Source organism: Cebus imitator, unplaced genomic scaffold (assembly GCF_001604975.1).
Source record: "Cebus imitator isolate Cc_AM_T3 unplaced genomic scaffold, Cebus_imitator-1.0 Scaffold233, whole genome shotgun sequence".
NCBI lineage: Eukaryota > Metazoa > Chordata > Mammalia > Primates > Cebidae > Cebus > Cebus imitator.
The window spans coordinates 947,379-963,708 of NW_016107548.1; the positions used below are offsets into that span (position 1 = coordinate 947,379).

Genomic DNA, 16,330 nt, shown 5'->3' on the forward strand with positions numbered 1-16,330 from the left:
TCTTGGAAAAAAAATAAAAGTGATTTCACAGAATTTAGTCTCACGTCTCAGAAATAGTTCAAATACAAATGAAGCATTTAATTGCCACTTTTCTTGAAATCATCTAGCTAACACCAGTGGTCCACTTATTCCATAAAGATATGAAGAATCTACAAATTTGTCACTGAGAACCCAGCAACTGCCCTTGATCCAGAGTATTTGCTCAATATGCAATTTCTGAATGAACAGATTCAGACTATATGCAGTTACTTAAAAATAAGTGAAGATTAAATAAGTCAATACACATAAAGAACTTAGTGTCTAATATTAAGCATTAATAAATTATTACAAAATGAGATAAGATTTAGAGAAGACTTTACAAATCTGCCTTAAACTGACCTTGGAAAAACATGTACATGAGAGCTGGACAGAAAACATGTACCAGATGAAGGTATTCATGAAAGAACAGAGATAAGCATAGTCTTTACATATATGAGGAAAAGTAAGCTGACAACAAGGCTAAGAGTAAATACTAAAACCAACATTTGTTCAACTGAAATTGTTGCACTAACTCCAAAGGACATTTATCCTTTCACAATGATGAAGTAATAGTTTTAAGTCTATTGCTATGAGATGAATAAGATGTGATTGGTTTATTCATGAGATTGAAGATACCTCAACTCACTCAACTTTATATCCTTAAGCTTTATAACTTTGTAGAACAAGAATTAGTTATGTTGAATCTATTCTAATTACCATTTAACTATATCAACACCAAACCAGTATCAAAATATTTTAAGACAAATTTAAAACAAACAACTTTATTTCCTTGCTTTCACTTAAACCTTGATTTTATAAAACAAACACACACACACACACACACACACACAAAAACATTTTTAGGAGTTCTGCATAACAGAACATTGAACAGTACAAATATCCATTGCTTCATAGGTTCAAGTTATATAAATTAAAGTCAAATAATTGGAAATTGATTCAAAAACAGGGAAAACTATACATGAAAAAAATGTCAAAAGAACCTAACAGAGCAATATTTCATTGTTTATAGATTATTACTTTCAGGATCTTAACAAAGCTTCTAAATAGACTTCCTTTGCTGTATCTTATATTTAAATATCTCCTTACCTATACCGAGTCAAGCTACTTGACCAAAACATCTGATGTAGGAAAGCATTTAGCTTTATAGCCCAAGTTTTTCCATCTACAGTTACTATCTTCAAAGGAATTTACATTACAATGTTGACCAAAAAAATCCTGGTTCCTTTTGAACAATGTGCAACATGCTCATGATGCTAACTCCATGGTAACTCAAATAGGTACCAAAAAATAAAAGAAAAACAATTACACACAGTTCAGTAAGTATAATTTCGGTTTTCTCCATGCCAAAATTAACCAATGAAATAAAATGTATCAACTATAGATGACTTGATCTCAGGAAAACCACATTTCAAAATAACAATTACATTATTTTCCTCATTTCATTCTCAGTCATTGACAGGAATTTTGTAGGCCACCATGCTATTTACTTTGTGGATTGTAGTAGTAAATGAACGAAGGCGGACTTCCTCAGAATTGGTAATAAACTGTGGTCCTGACTCTTCCCATTTTTCAGGTACAACCAAATCCTTGTCTGTATAAATCAGCAGATCAAACGAACCTAAATTGGGGATAAGATCATTAAATTGTTTTTCCAAAAACAAAACTAATCTTGCTGCCTCTCTTCTATTTTGAACCACTCACTACTAGAAAAGGTCATATGGCTTGGTCTCTAATCACTAATTTATTTTGCTTGATGAACATTTATTTTAGTAAAGAAAATATCATATCTTTCTAACTTCTGTGGCAATTTAATGACTGTGTTCAAGTAACCCTTATCTTACTTAATAGTGGTCCCAAAGCGCAAGAATAGTGAGGCCAGTATATTGTTATAATTGTTCCATTTTAGTATTACTGTTGTTAACTATTACTGTGCTTAATTTATATGTTAAATTTTATCATAGGTATGTATGCATAACATAACAACATAATATATACAGGGTTCATACTATCCATGGTTTCATGTATTTGCTGTGGGTCTCCCTGTGAAAAGGGAGACTACCATATATTACTTTTGCTTTATAATGTTTTTCCTTCAATTTATAATACATAATACTAATAAATAAGACAAAATTTAATAAAGGAGTGATTAAAATAGTAGCTTAGTCTTTTTGCCATTGAATTCAACAAGAAGTAGTATAATACTTACAAGAAACTTCCAACAGTGGCAGAAATGTCACTGTAGCCGTGATCTGTCTGATCACTGAACGGATTTCATCCTGGATAGCTTTTTGAGACTTTTCTCTGGGTGCACTATCAAAACAAAACAAAACAAAACAAATCAATTCATTCATTTTAGGTCTTAAACATAGTGGTAAGATTATTTATCTGATTAAATGCTCCCAATATCAAACAAGCAATGCATTAAAAAGGTGGCTTGTAAAAAATACAAGTCAAAATATCCTTAAGACCTATAATCTAGCAGGCACAATGTACAACCGTATTACTTCATTTATCCTGCCAGTCATCTTTTAGAGCTGGTCTTAATGTCAGGTCATTTAGTATCAGATGACTAGAAAATCTGCCAACCACCTTAAGACAGGGAAACTTCAGCATCTCTTGAAATAAAAATAACAAGTGTATCTAAAATGTTTAATTGGTATAATCATTTCAGTATTTTTAGTAATGCCTGAATGTTTAATTTCCTATAGTCTCAAATAAAACATTAAATTATATATCTAATTATTTTTATAAGCTAAAAATTTCCTAAAATAAACCAAATGCTTCAGAAGCAAACTGTATTTCACTATGAGAAATGATTCTGCATTTACAGAAAAGCATGCCTAGAACAATACTAAACATTAGAGTATAAAGATGGAGATTTCTTTTCCAGGGAGTCTGAAACCTTGAGAACTTTATGAAGTGTCTTAGGAAACAGATGGCATTAAAGGAAGTAGAGCAGAGCTGCATCTTAAATTGTGTGAGTCTAAGATTATTCCTTATAGTCAGAAATATCTTTGAACAATTCATTAAATGGTCCATCTAGTATATCATGTGTAGTTTTGTATATGTCACCATAAATACTGTTTGAAAACTACTGATTTAGACTAAAGACAATTATGTTAAAAGTATATTATATATACAAATCAATGATAAGCTAAACTGAAGACAATTCTTTTCCATAGGTGACTGAAGATATCTTAGAAAATATAACTCAGAAACAAACTATATTTTATATAAAACTAGTTCAAAATAGAACTCAATTAGTAATAAAAAATAAGTTTTGAAAAAAAAAATCAAAGTAGAAATAATGCAATTCCTACTTACCTGTCATCTTTTGCAGTCTTGTCACACTCAATATCAAATTGCCATCTTTCTAGGACCTCACCACTTTCAATGTTTGAGATAACTACAACCAGCTTCTGAACTGAACACTTGTATAACCAATCTGCAATATATAAAAAGGAAGACATCTTTCTTGGTCCACTGCATTATACAGTAGCTCTCTTCTCTGGTCCTACTCCCTATTCTCAGCAAATTCCTACCACTGGTATCTTGTACCTCCTTCTACATGCAACAAAGTTTGCCCCATCAATAACCTAACTTCTGTCGTCAAATTCTCAGTATCTGTGCCAGGTATAGTAACTGGTGCTAAGGACAGAATACTGAACATGTGGTACTTTCATCCTAATCCAAGATAAAAGCATAGGAGATGGGCATTAGTCTAATCATCACGCCAATAAATGAGAGATTATCACTGTAATGGCTGCTATGAAAGAGAGAGATAAGTGCAATGAGAGTATAAAAAAAGGACAATTTGAGCCACTCAGGAGGTCAGAAAAGGTTTGAGTTTAGCTCTAGGAATAAACAGCATTAAAAACATGCAAAAGGAGAAGAAAGAAGATATACTCGCAAGGGAAGAGCATATAATTAGAGGACTGGAAACAGTCCACTACAACTGCAATCAAGAAACAAACAAAATAAAACAAGGTAATCCTGGCAAGATAAGTAGGAGTCAGACCATGAAAAGCCTGATGGATCAAATTAAAGAAATATACACTTCAAGACCAGGGAAGTCATTACTTATGTGAAGCAGGATGCAAAGCCATTAGACTTGTATTTCAAAACTATCATTCTAGCAGTGATATGGAAGTGGAGTGGAGATGGTAAAGAGGGGATCTAGAGACACTAGTTAATCAGTAATTTAAGCAAGAGTTAATGAAAGCTTAGGGGGATAAACTGGTAGAGATGGAGCAGTAGATAGATTTAAGAGATTTCATGGTTAAAATTTATTAGGTTTAGTCACAGTAGTTTGGAAGAAGTATGATTCAGGGATAGCTTCCAAGTTTATTTCTGGTTGGACAGTTTAGCCATTTATTGAGAGAAAAAAAGAGAGAATTAAAGAGTATCAGTTTTGGAGATGATCCTAAATCTAGTTTTTAGCATGCTTTAGTGTACATTATCTCTGAGATAGCTACATAAAGATATAGCTGCTGGATATATGAGTCTGGAGAAAGAGGCTTGGGATAGATACAAGTTTATGAGTTGACTACACAAAGGTTTTAAGTGAAGCTATACAAGGTCAAAGATCACCTAAAGAGAAATTAAAAAGAGAACAGGGGCTCAGATTGAGGCTTGAATTAATCTCGGAAATTGAAACAGCATTATCAGGAGTCGGCCAAGTTTTTGTAAAGAAAGAGTAATTAGTAAATATTTTAGGCTTATAGGCCACCAAGATCTCTGTTGCTTATTTTTAAACAAACCTGTAAGTGTAAAAACATTCTTAGCTTATGGGCAGTACAAAAATAGACCATCTGTTGGATGTGGCCTGTGGGCCTTGTGATTCATTGGCATTTATCAACAACTTTGTATTAGTTTCACTCTGAAAAGGAGGAGACTGGGTGGTAATTTGTTCTTTCTTTAAAACTGGAGAGATGAAACCAATGGGAATAATTACAATCAAAACACAGAAGCGGAAAATACAAGAGAGAACAGGATAAAGACCCTAAAAAGGCTAGAGGAAATGACATTCAAAACAGAACAACCTGCCTCTAGGCAAGAGCAATTCTTCCACTTTAACCAAAATAAAAGGGAAAAGTTAAACAGGAAGGTCTAGACACACATAAGGTGAAATGTCATCAATTCAGTCTCAAAGGAGACAACGTAAAAACCATTGGCTTAGACAATATCTGCTTCTCTAGCAAATTAAGATGAAGGCACAGATCCACAGTTGCCTAGAGGTTCCAGGCTGAATGATGTGAGAGAAAAATACAGCCTTTTGTTCTCTCAAAAAAAAAAAAAAAAAAAAAAAAAACCTTTTTTTCTCAAAAAAAAAAAAAAAAAAAAAAAAAAAGATGTGCAGCCCTATGACTCACTGTAGATAATTTATTCCTGACTCCCAATTTTGGCTGCAACTCTGGGAGAGGAGGACTGCTCCTATCAATGTCTTTCCTGTGTACACTGAGAACAGAGGCCTATTCTCACACCAAAAGATGTCTCATCTTGCTGTTTAGACAATACCAATCCACTACAGCAGAAGTTCTCAACCAAGGGCAGTTTTGTCCCCTAGGGTATATCTGGCAATATAACATATGGAGACATTTCTGGTTGTCAGAGCAAGGGGGTTTGTTACTGTATTTGATGAGTAGAGGTCACGGATGTTGGTAAACATTCTACAACACACATAAAAGCACCCACACCAAAGAAATATCCAGGCCAAAATGTCAATAGGGCTATCTTCCCTTGCCTGTCAATTTGAGACCTGACATGCACAGGTTGTTGAGGGATTCCACTCCTGTACATATAAATGGCAAGTCAATGTTAACAGTTTACCTAGAGGATAGTGCAGCTTCAAAGAGAGTTATCAAGCTAAAAAAGTTCAGATGGCCATCATCAGAAGAGTATATTAAAAATGGGTTAGTAAAAATGCCATGAAAACGATAAAGAAGCCACATTTGGAACAAAAGATTCTGGTCAACAACAAAATAAATGATTTCTAAATTAAAAAAAAAAAAATCATGGCCACTGTAATACTCTTTGAAACTAATATTTTAGAAGATAAAATGAGAGAAACATTTGAAAAATTAGAAATGAGCATCCTAAGTGGAGGGAAACACAAGAGAAACTAGCAGGAATTCTAGAAAGGAAAAAAAAAACAGATGAACAAGTATTCATCCAAGAGGTAATACAGCTAAAAAAAAATAATGAGTGTTCAGACAGAAAAGGCTTACTGTATCACAGGCAGAATTTTTGTAAACGACAAAGAGAAATAGGTGAAAACAAAACAAAACAAAAAAACCTGTTGGTGTTCTGTTATTTAGTAGGTAATCTTTCTCTTTTTTTGAAATTTAGTTCTCTGGTTGAATCCAATTTTATGTTTCTTGATCTTAATCTCATGATAACATAAGACTACAGAAAATTAATATATCATATTGAGACTATGTATATTTTCTCAGCTAGTGAACACCATATAATTATGTAAAATTCCAACTTGCTCCATTTAGCAACATTAACTGCAAAAGCCACTTCTAAAGGAGTTGATGAAGACTATCTTTTTTAGCTCTATCAGATTTCTAACATCAAAATATTCAGCCCACTCACAATGTAGTGAGGGGAAGAGTGGATTTCTTCCATTTTACATATTATTTGCCTCCTCCCAACTGAAAATTACTATTTGCGATGCTAGTATGTTCTACACTTCTATGTGCAGAGTGGAAAAAATTACTACTTGAGATGCCTGAAAATGTGGATCCTAGTCTACAAGACTCAAATTGTTTCCAATGATTAAATACCTTTTAGTTGTTCCACCACATTATTTAGGTATTTTATGAGCTCAAGATCAGTAGTTACAAGCAAGGTGAGTCCATATTTCTGCACTCGAGTAAAGGTTTCAGATGGATATATGCCACGTTGATATAAAATGCTGTTGATGCCAAATGCTGCAAACAAAAGAAATGTTACAGAAAATTCTTTATCACTACATAACTTTGGAAAATAAAATATATTCAGATGTGGTTATATTTTCATTACGCAATAAAGCTGTAAATGAACACACGTGTTTGTCTCTCGCTCAAAGCAGAGTAGGTACAAAGTGGCATTAAAAATCCTTAAAAGTCTTGCTTCTAAGTAAGAAAGGTATTTGCTTTCGTGTGGCAATAAAAAAAAAAAAAAAATCCAAAGTGTATCAACCTACCACTGCCAAATTTCACCTCATTGTAAACCAAGTCCAAATTAATATTATGAGGCTAGAGGATATCAAAATAGGCTGTTACATCCGAGTTAGCAACTGACTTAATAGTCACTGTGCTCCAGGCAAGCCTGCATCTTCCCCTTTCCCTCTCAAATCCTGCCAGGTTCCTTTAGAACGTGCAGCGGGCCTGGTCGAGAACAAGCGTTCCCAAAATCTTGTCTACCGCCAGCCTCACGCCTCATAATCACTTAGAGTGGGAGGGTCAGGGTGCGGCCGCAGTTAACAAAACAAAACAATCCTCCCTTCCCCCTACACACAACACCAGGGCCCACCCCAGTCACTCTGTCCTGTTTCGGGAAGTAAGCGGTGGGAGGTGGAGTGGTTCTGCACAAACGCTCTGGAAGAGGCTACGATGTGAGGTAGGCCCCAGCAGCACGCAGGCCCGCCGCTCCACCTTAGCAACGCGTTGGGAGGAAGCGACTGCAGCCGCCTCACCCCAGATTCCTTCCCGGGTCTTGGAGGCCGAGCCGCGGGCCTAATGAGCCGCCAGGACTCAGTTCACCCCCACCATGGCCTGCGCGATGACTTACAGAAGAACTCGGCCACGATTTCGGCGCTCCCGCGCAGAGTGATTCCCTGTTCCCGGGAGAGCTGCAGCGCCATGGCCACGGACACAAGCAAACGCACGCGCTTCCACTCCGCGGACAGCGACCGCAGCGGCTCCTTAACAATTCCCCGCCAAGCGTTTCAAAAGTAACGACGCAGCGCGTCCTCCGGCCTTTTGCGCAGGCGCGACGAGCCTTTAACTCCGCCCTACGCGGCGGGGTCCTGCCCTTTCTCTCCGCGTTCCTGCGATCTCGCGGGAACAGGCGGTTCTCGCAGGCGCGGCCGGTTCTCGCAGGCGCAGTTGGTGGACTTGGTCTGCTGTGCCTGTGTGAAGCTCCGGTAGGTTGTGGTTGGATGTCTTCTGGTCCTAGTCTACTAGTTGGGGCCGAGGCAAGAAGATAACGATTCCAATTTCAGTAGCCGGTGTCTACGCTTATGAACTGAAAGACCATGGAGTACAATTTCCGAGTTTCAAAGTTACTTTCAAACTGAAATGAACTGTTTGCCCGCTGTACCCGAAGTGGCCCACGTGACCCCTAGTGAACAGTCTAAACTTCCGCTAGATGCTTTGGGAATTTGTGAAGCTCCCGCGTGCGCGGTAGCCACGCTGCAGCTTTGGAGGGTCTGCTTTCTGTGTGGGAACGCGGCTTTTCCCGAGAAATTGGGTTACGGATTAAAGAGGGGAACTGCTTCCTCTTTTCTGTCCTGGGCTTAAGGCACCCCTCAGAGGCCAGAGGCGTAGGCGAGTCTGGGGCGGTAGGTGGCTGCGTCCAGAAGTCCAGGTTGCGTTCTGTACACCCTGCCCACCCTTAGGCGGCAGGACAGGATTAAGGTCACCTCACCAAAGAGGCTCATCAGCATTGAAGAATACTTAGTGTGTCTTGATTCACCAAACTCAATGGCTTTTCGTTGAAAAGGGTGAGAATTATTAAGGAGATATTGCACAATTAATGTTCATGCCAATTTTGAAAGAATTCTTAGAGCAGGTGGGAAGATATTTGTAGAATGACGCCTGAAAAACTTTTATATCTGCCAGACATGCTGTTATTATATGAGAAATACTTGAATGTTGTTAGTTTTCTATTGCTGCGTAACTACCACAAATCAGTGGCTTCAGAACACCATCTATTTGTTTTCTCAGTCCTGTAGGTCAGAAGTCTGGACGTGGCATAGTTGACTGCTTTGCTCAGTCGCACAAGGTTGAAATCAAAGGGTCTGCAAGTGGGGGGTCGCATCTGAGGTTTGGGGTCCTTCTCAGCCCTCTGACAGAAAGTGGTTGTTGGACTAGGATCCCTTTTGTCTCGCTAGCTGTTGGCCAGAGGCCAGCCGTTTGTTTGCCAGTTGGCCCTTCCACAGGCCGCCTCACACCTCCCATTCCCCTGACTTCAGGGAAATTCCAGCCCCTTTTAAATGCTCACCTGATTAAGTCAGACCTAGTCAGATCTCCCTTTTGATGAACCTAATCCGAGAAATAATATCTCCTCATATTTGTAGGTTCTACCCAAAGTCCAGGGGAGAGGATTATGTAGATGTGCTCTCTAGGGGCCAGGAATGTGGGGAACCATCTTAGAATTCTCCCAGTACAGTGTTGTATATCATATTTTGATCAGTTTGAAGAGTAAAACATGGGTGTGATAGGTTACAGGCTGACTTGACCCAGTAAAATTTTTTCTTACATCCTTTAATCTCTGTGTGTGTATAAATCACAAACTTTGATATGAAGAATAAGGTCAGGGAAAGTAAAGAGTAAAGAGTAAGAGAGTTGGATGTCTTTTACCCCTTCCACTGAGAGCTTGGGTAGAGCTAGGATTTTGGCATCACACTGGTAGGACATGTTGCCCATGTTTTTCCACATAAAAACTGCCTCTCTAGGGAACTTAATGTTAAAACTGAGCACTTCAGGAATGATTTTATTGAGTTTCATAGTAATGTAGTTTTTAAGTTAGCTAAAGCTGCAAATAATTGTTAGTATAACTTGGAGATTCTAGAAATTAAAAGGCTATCATAATTGTGATTTTTACTATGTACAAAGGACGTATTAAATATCTGTACTCTATGAGGAGACATAAGAAATTAGGTGTAGAAGGAATGGTCTGTGTCTTGTGAGGAATTTGTAGTCTACTTCGGTTCAAATATTTATACTTTTTTTTTTTAAAAAAAAAAAAAAAGAAAATTGGATGTTCATGAGTTTGACCCTACCTGGTTTCTGCCTGCCTGGGAAGACTTCTATCACATTACTTTCCTCATCTGTCTGCTCCTTTCAGTAACTTGGCCCTCCATGTTGTTTTCTACCTCACTGCTTTCCATAATGTACATTTCTCTACCTAGAAATTTCATTTTATCTGTTCAGATTCCTAATTATATTCACACCCTTTCTTAAAGGGTGTGAATGTCTTAACTTTGCTTAAAGACATTTTCTTTGAGTGTCTAAGGACCTCTCTGAAGTATTTTCATAGCATCTCATAGTGCTACTTCAGAGCATTTAATTGTAAAAAATTATATATGATTTGCCTCATACCTGATCTGTTTCCCATGTCAAAAATAAAATCAGGATAAATAAAGTTTATTGTCATAGAAAAAGTACAGACAAGTGGGAGGAGTGGGAAGAAGCTTGCACTCAGCAGTTACGGCACAGTTTATAAGGACAAAGGAGGAAGCATTTTGAGCTTTTCTGTTATTTGCTCTTATACATTAAGATTTTTTAGGGGGGCATACAGCTGTTTAAGTTGATTTGTCTAGTTGATTGGCTTAATTTCATGGAATCATACAAAAATGTAAAGCTTATGTTTTATGTTTATGATTAGAAAGAGCATTTCAGAGAAATCAGGATGATGTAAGTTTTAGCTGATATGGTTATGGGCATTTGGCCTTGGTGTATATCTAAACTGTGACTTCCATTTTTATTGTATTTTTTAACACTTGTAGGATCCATGTAGAATCCATTTAGTGGGTTCTCAACAAATATTTGTTGAATGAATGAATATTTGCTTAGGAAAGCTCATGGAAGAATCCAAAACATTTTCTAATTGAAAAGTAGGTTGCATGGATGAATGAGGTCACTTTTAGAGAACTGTGAATACCTACCTACATTGATTGAATTGGTGGCACCAGGGTTTTCTAGGTTCTTAGGACTGACATAATTAAAGGGACATTTTTTTCAAGTGTTAATTCAGTAATGATTGTAGAATGAACAGTGTACAGGACAGTCTAACGTGGTAGCCTCAAACTTGAGTGTGTAGAATTACCTGTGTGTTGTGTAAATCTCGGGCTTTTTCCCCCTTCTCCAGGGCTGGTTCAGGCCATACTTAAGCACTTGAAGCATGCTGATCCAAACTGATACATGCTGCAAGTGTAAAATACCAGATTTCAAAGACAGTACAAACAAATGGATATAAAGTATCACGTTAATATGTTTTCTAATTGATTACATCTTGAAACAATATTTTACATGCATTGGAGTAAATAAAATATATTATTAAAATGGTTTCACTGGTTTCTTTTTGGTTTATTTTCAGTGTGATTACCATGACATTTAAAATTATGTATGTGACTCGTATGTTTTCAGTGGATAGTATTTGTCTACAGTATGGGGTCTAGGGAATGACATGTTTTAATAACCGTCCAAGTGATTCTGATGCAAGTTCTTAGACCAATCTTTGAAAAGCAAGATTCTGTGATTGATATTTTAGCATGCAGGGCTAGGAAGTGGAGTGTCTGGACTAAACGGATGGCACAGAGGTTGAACAAGAAGAGATACTTTAGGGAAAGACATTTTGAAACAAGGACTGAGTTGATGACTGATAATGGAGGAATGAAGTGGTAGTTCAGATAAATCTGAGGTGCCAAGTCTGCAGTACAGGGTAATATTTGATCCAGATTATGATAGGAAGAGCTGCCCAAACTCTGAGCTTGTTCTAGTTCTTATTTATCAGAGTAACACCCAAGATTCTAAAAGCTTTGGAGGGACTTCTGCCACATTAACTTTTGGGAACTTGATTTGCCATTGACCTCATCTTATCAAATACATGCACACTTATCTTTACGGAATGTTTCAAAACTTGTTTTCAGTTACTTTAGCTCACTTTTCTTTATAATTCAATGAAATCTTTTAAATGTGTATTGTTTAGGGGAAGGCTGTTTGGACAGGGAGAATAATAAATTGAGAATTTTCTGAAGAAATTTCAAGCAGAATGCATAACCAAAACTCATATTAATAAAAAGATAAAGTGTGCCATAAACTGACCTATATTTCATATTAGGATGTTAAAAACAAACATAATTTTCTAAGGCTAAATCAAATAGAATTTTAGGATGAAAGTGACTTAATTAATGATTAGTTGAACAACTTTAAAGATAAGGAAACTGAGGTCCATAATGGCTATACAGTCAGTCTAAGATTCAGTATCTTGATAGTGGTATATTTAGTAGACGATCTAGGGATCCCGATGTAGTCTCCTTTTAAATTATATCCATTTGAAGACATTCTGAAAAATGCTTTTTTTCAAAGTTTAGTTTGAAACAGAATAACAGATGTTAGGTTAAGAATTTTTACTCAATAATCTATACATATAACTTGTCCAAAAAATGGCAGTTATTTAATACAAACCATAATTTTACGTAGATAACACAAATACTTCCAACTGCCACAAGGGGGCACTATATGCACGTGAAATATTTTAAACTGTCAGTGTGTCTCAGTTCAAGGAAAAATGAATTTAGTATTTTCTAAGGTATTAATATATGTAGATACACAAATACAACTGTCACAAAGTGGCACTGAATGCATGTGAAATACTGCCTTTTAAAACGTGACCGTACTTCAGTTCAAGGAAAAATGAATTTAATATTTTCTAAGGTATTAATAAATGTGTAATACTTCAGAATGACATGTGGAATCATAATATATTACAAAACTGGTATCCTTTTTTGTTTGTTTGTTTGTTTGTTTGTTTGTGACAGAGCCTCACACTGTTGCCCAGGCTGGAGTGCAGTGGCATGATCTTGGCTCACTGCAACCTCCACCTTCCTGGTTCAAGTGATTCTCCTGCCTCAGCCTCCTGAGTAGCTGGCATTACAGGTGCGCACCATCATGTCTGGCCAATTTTTTGTATTTTTAGTAGAGACGGGGTTTTACTATGCTGGCCAGGCTGTCTCAAATTCCTGACCTTGTGATCTGCCTGCCTTGGCCTCCTAAAGTGCTGGGATTACAGGTGTGAGCCAGCGAGCCCGGCCCAAAAAGGTATTCTTTTAAACATTTAATACCCTCTTAAACATTTGGTATATAAGCACACACACACATACTGAAAGCATACATATACAGGTTGAGCATCCCTAATCTAAAAATCTGAAATGTTTTGGGCACTGACATAATGCTCATAGGAAATGCACATTGGAGCATTTCAAACTTTGGATACTAAATTAGTAAGTATATAATGCAAATATTCCAGAATCCAAAATCTGAAATACCTCTGGTTCCACACATTTCAGATAAGGCGTACTTACCCTGAGTGAGGTTTTATTAATGTATATATATGTGTGTGTATACACCCACACCATTTAATTTGCTTATTCTTAGAAAACATTTTTTAAAGTATATCATTATTCTCATAAACTTAGAGGTTTTTTTTAATCAAATAGACAGAAGTTATTTTATTCCTGAGGCCAACATCTTGAAACAGAGCAGTTTATTTTAAATTTTATGAAACAGTAGGGGATACTTAGATTTTAGTAAGAACAAATTTTGCAGTGAGCCGAGATCCAGCCACTGCATTCCAGCCTGGGCACCAGAGTGAGACTCTGTCTCAAATAAATAAATAAATAAATAAATAAACAAATTTTGAAAAAAATATTTCTGCACATATGCATTTGATTATATTATCTTGAATAATTTCTTTAAATCTGTCATAAGACTTCTGGCTATTCTGTTTGTTGTATCATAGAGATAATTTTTCATTTTATGTGAAGGCAATAATTAAGTCAGTAATTTTCTACTTTGATTACTTAGAGTTTATTTTGTAGATTTTTTTCATGGGCCTAAGAATTAAATGGCATATCTCCCAAAATACCCAACTCTCCCCATACTTTTCTCCTAAGGTCTCTTTGATTTGGGTTTGCATGCTCAAAAAATAGCACAACAAATTTGATTAATAACATTTTATCAATAAGCCATGGCTTAATAAAGTCAACAAAGGTATCTCCATACTGGCAGAATTCATAATTTTTAATGATCCAGTTGCATATGTAGGCTATTAAGATTTTACCTGTAGTAAAATACTAAATATTGTTTAAAAAATAATTTCATAAGCTTTTATGAAAATTACAGGTAGTTTTTTTTTCAGAAAGCAGTACCATGTTTTATTATGATTTTATTTTGATATGTCAGTGATATGTAGTCACTTAGTAGTCTTTTCATAGTTCAATCACAATTAGGTACAGAAAGATAGAATATGAAGGGTAGATGATAATTTATTAATATTTGATCTTCAGGGACTGAATATGTATGTGGGCCATATATATGTTGAATATGTATGAAATATATATTAATAGGCTATATATATGTATGTGTATTTGAATAAATATATGTGAAGCCTTGGTGCAAGCCACTGGATTTGACAGCACAATATATTTTAAAATATAATTGAAATTCAAAACAGCTCAGAATAGTTTCAGATATGGAAACTGCCAACACAAAGGCTTTGTGAAGCAATAATAAACCATAGTCCTATTAAAATGAATACAAATAAATTTCATGAGTTAAATGATTTTTATAATTATGAAATTTGGTCAGACATTTTATGCCTATAGTAAATTTTAGCTGGCTGCTTCTAATACATTGTATGGGAGATTATTTTTAATTATTGTTTAATATGTAAATATTGGTGAATTAGTTCTGCTAAATCTACTAACTCATAATAAAACTAAGGTGTTGAGTAAGTAGGAAAATATTTCTTAAAGAGTTTCATACATAAAATAGACTACAAATTTGGATCTTTCCTAAATATTTGTCAATACCACTTTATAAGACATTTATAGGTTGAAAACCCTTTCTGAAAACATGAAAAATCATTTTATATTTGTTTATATTTTTCTATTTAGATAAACTCAGCTTTTTTGACTGAAACGGTTTTCTTATAACTTGCCTTGTGTTTATAGCTTATTCAAACAATAAAGTAGTCAAGCCATATTTATCAGGTTTCAGATCAGTCATGCACATTAATTCCATTATTTGTGCTGGACTTTTCAATTTATAAATTGAATATGACAATGTTTTTCTATTCTTGAATAATGTACCCTTTTAACATCAGCCAACAACAAAAAAGGCTTACTGAACTCCAGAGGTTTTGGTTTAAAGTTGTAGATCAAATGGATTAAAAATAAATGGTGTCTTTTCATGATTGCTTAATCCTAATATGGTTGTAAATACAGATTCTAACTTTTTGCACTCAAGTAGATGGCAATTCTCTGTTTTAAGGTAGTCTTTCTGATGATCCATAATGTATCTTTTTTAACCTGTTACAACATCATCAAAATAAAGGAAAATTTGAAAAGTTTTAATTAATTAAAAGACTATTTCCAAGAATATTCTTGCAGACAGTAGTATGAGGAACAATAGATCATCACATTTAGTTATTTTTAAATGTATTCACAGAATGTTGAGATTTAAATATAAGGTGTGATTATCAATTTGTAGAGTTAGATGGTAAGATAGGTTCTTTTTGTTTTTGGAATTTTACATTAAGATTCATTAATTTTGAACTATTATTTTAAGAATAGTAAGATTCTTATTGAGTTAGTCTCCATTGAAATAAACTATAATACTTACCTCCCAAGAGCAACCAAAAGTACTCATAACATAGAAGATGAACATCTTAAGGACTTATGACATTATGCATTGCTGCACTTACAGTGGTTGCCTGCCTGCCTTAGGAAACAGATCAGGAGTGTGGGAAAGGCAGGTCATATTTCTACTTAAGTCCCAAGTACACTTGTCTGTACCCCCTGGGAGACTGGAACTTGCAGGGAGGTTATTTGAAGCACTCTGGAAATGTGAATGCATGGTTCTCTTCTCTTTCTCAAATGTCTTTTGTCCAAAATAATGTATATTTTCAGTAACAGGAAAAGTAATGAATATACCTATATAAATGTAGGTTATTTATCTCTAAATTATAAACATTTTCCACAGTGTTAGGTATAGTATATGTGTTTAAATAAAACCAGTTGTTAGAAGTTTGGAACAGTTGATTTTCATTTCCTCAGGGTACCAATCATGGCCTATGACTTTCTTTTTTTCTACATTTTTAAAATTGACAAATAATAATTGTACATAGTTTAGGGTGCATAGTGATGTGATCTATACCATATATATCGATCGGATCAGAGTAATCAACATTCTATCATCTTAAACATTTATCTTTTCTTTCTGTTTCAAACATTCATATCCCCATTCTAGCTATTTTAAACTATTATTTTTTTTTTTTTTTTTTTTTTTTTTTTTTTTTT

At 35.4% G+C, this 16,330-nt stretch overlaps 1 protein-coding gene across 1 annotated transcript; it reads right to left on the minus strand.

Moving 5' to 3' along the window:
* Positions 1 to 772: 772 nt before the first annotated feature.
* On the minus strand, positions 773 to 8,744 carry MAD2L1 (mitotic arrest deficient 2 like 1). The gene is made up of 5 exons (XM_017497571.2): positions 7,816 to 8,744; positions 6,828 to 6,974; positions 3,364 to 3,484; positions 2,246 to 2,349; positions 773 to 1,657 (listed from the first exon to the last, which is right to left on the minus strand). Exons 1-5 carry the CDS (start codon positions 7,886 to 7,888, stop codon positions 1,485 to 1,487), a joined length of 618 nt encoding a protein of 205 aa, XP_017353060.1. The 5' UTR covers positions 7,889 to 8,744; the 3' UTR covers positions 773 to 1,484.
* Positions 8,745 to 16,330: the final 7,586 nt, after the last annotated feature.

Coding starts and splice junctions, on each gene's coding strand:
- MAD2L1 (XM_017497571.2), bottom strand. CDS start 7,888: ATGGCGCTGCAGCTCTCCCGGGAACAGGGAATCACTCTGCGCGGGAGC. Junction 2,350..3,363: donor AAGACTGCAAAAGATGACAG/GTAAGTAGGAAT, acceptor TTGTTTTGATAG/TGCACCCAGAGAAAAGTCTC. Junction 1,658..2,245: donor GCCACTGTTGGAAGTTTCTT/GTAAGTATTATA, acceptor TCCCCAATTTAG/GTTCGTTTGATCTGCTGATT.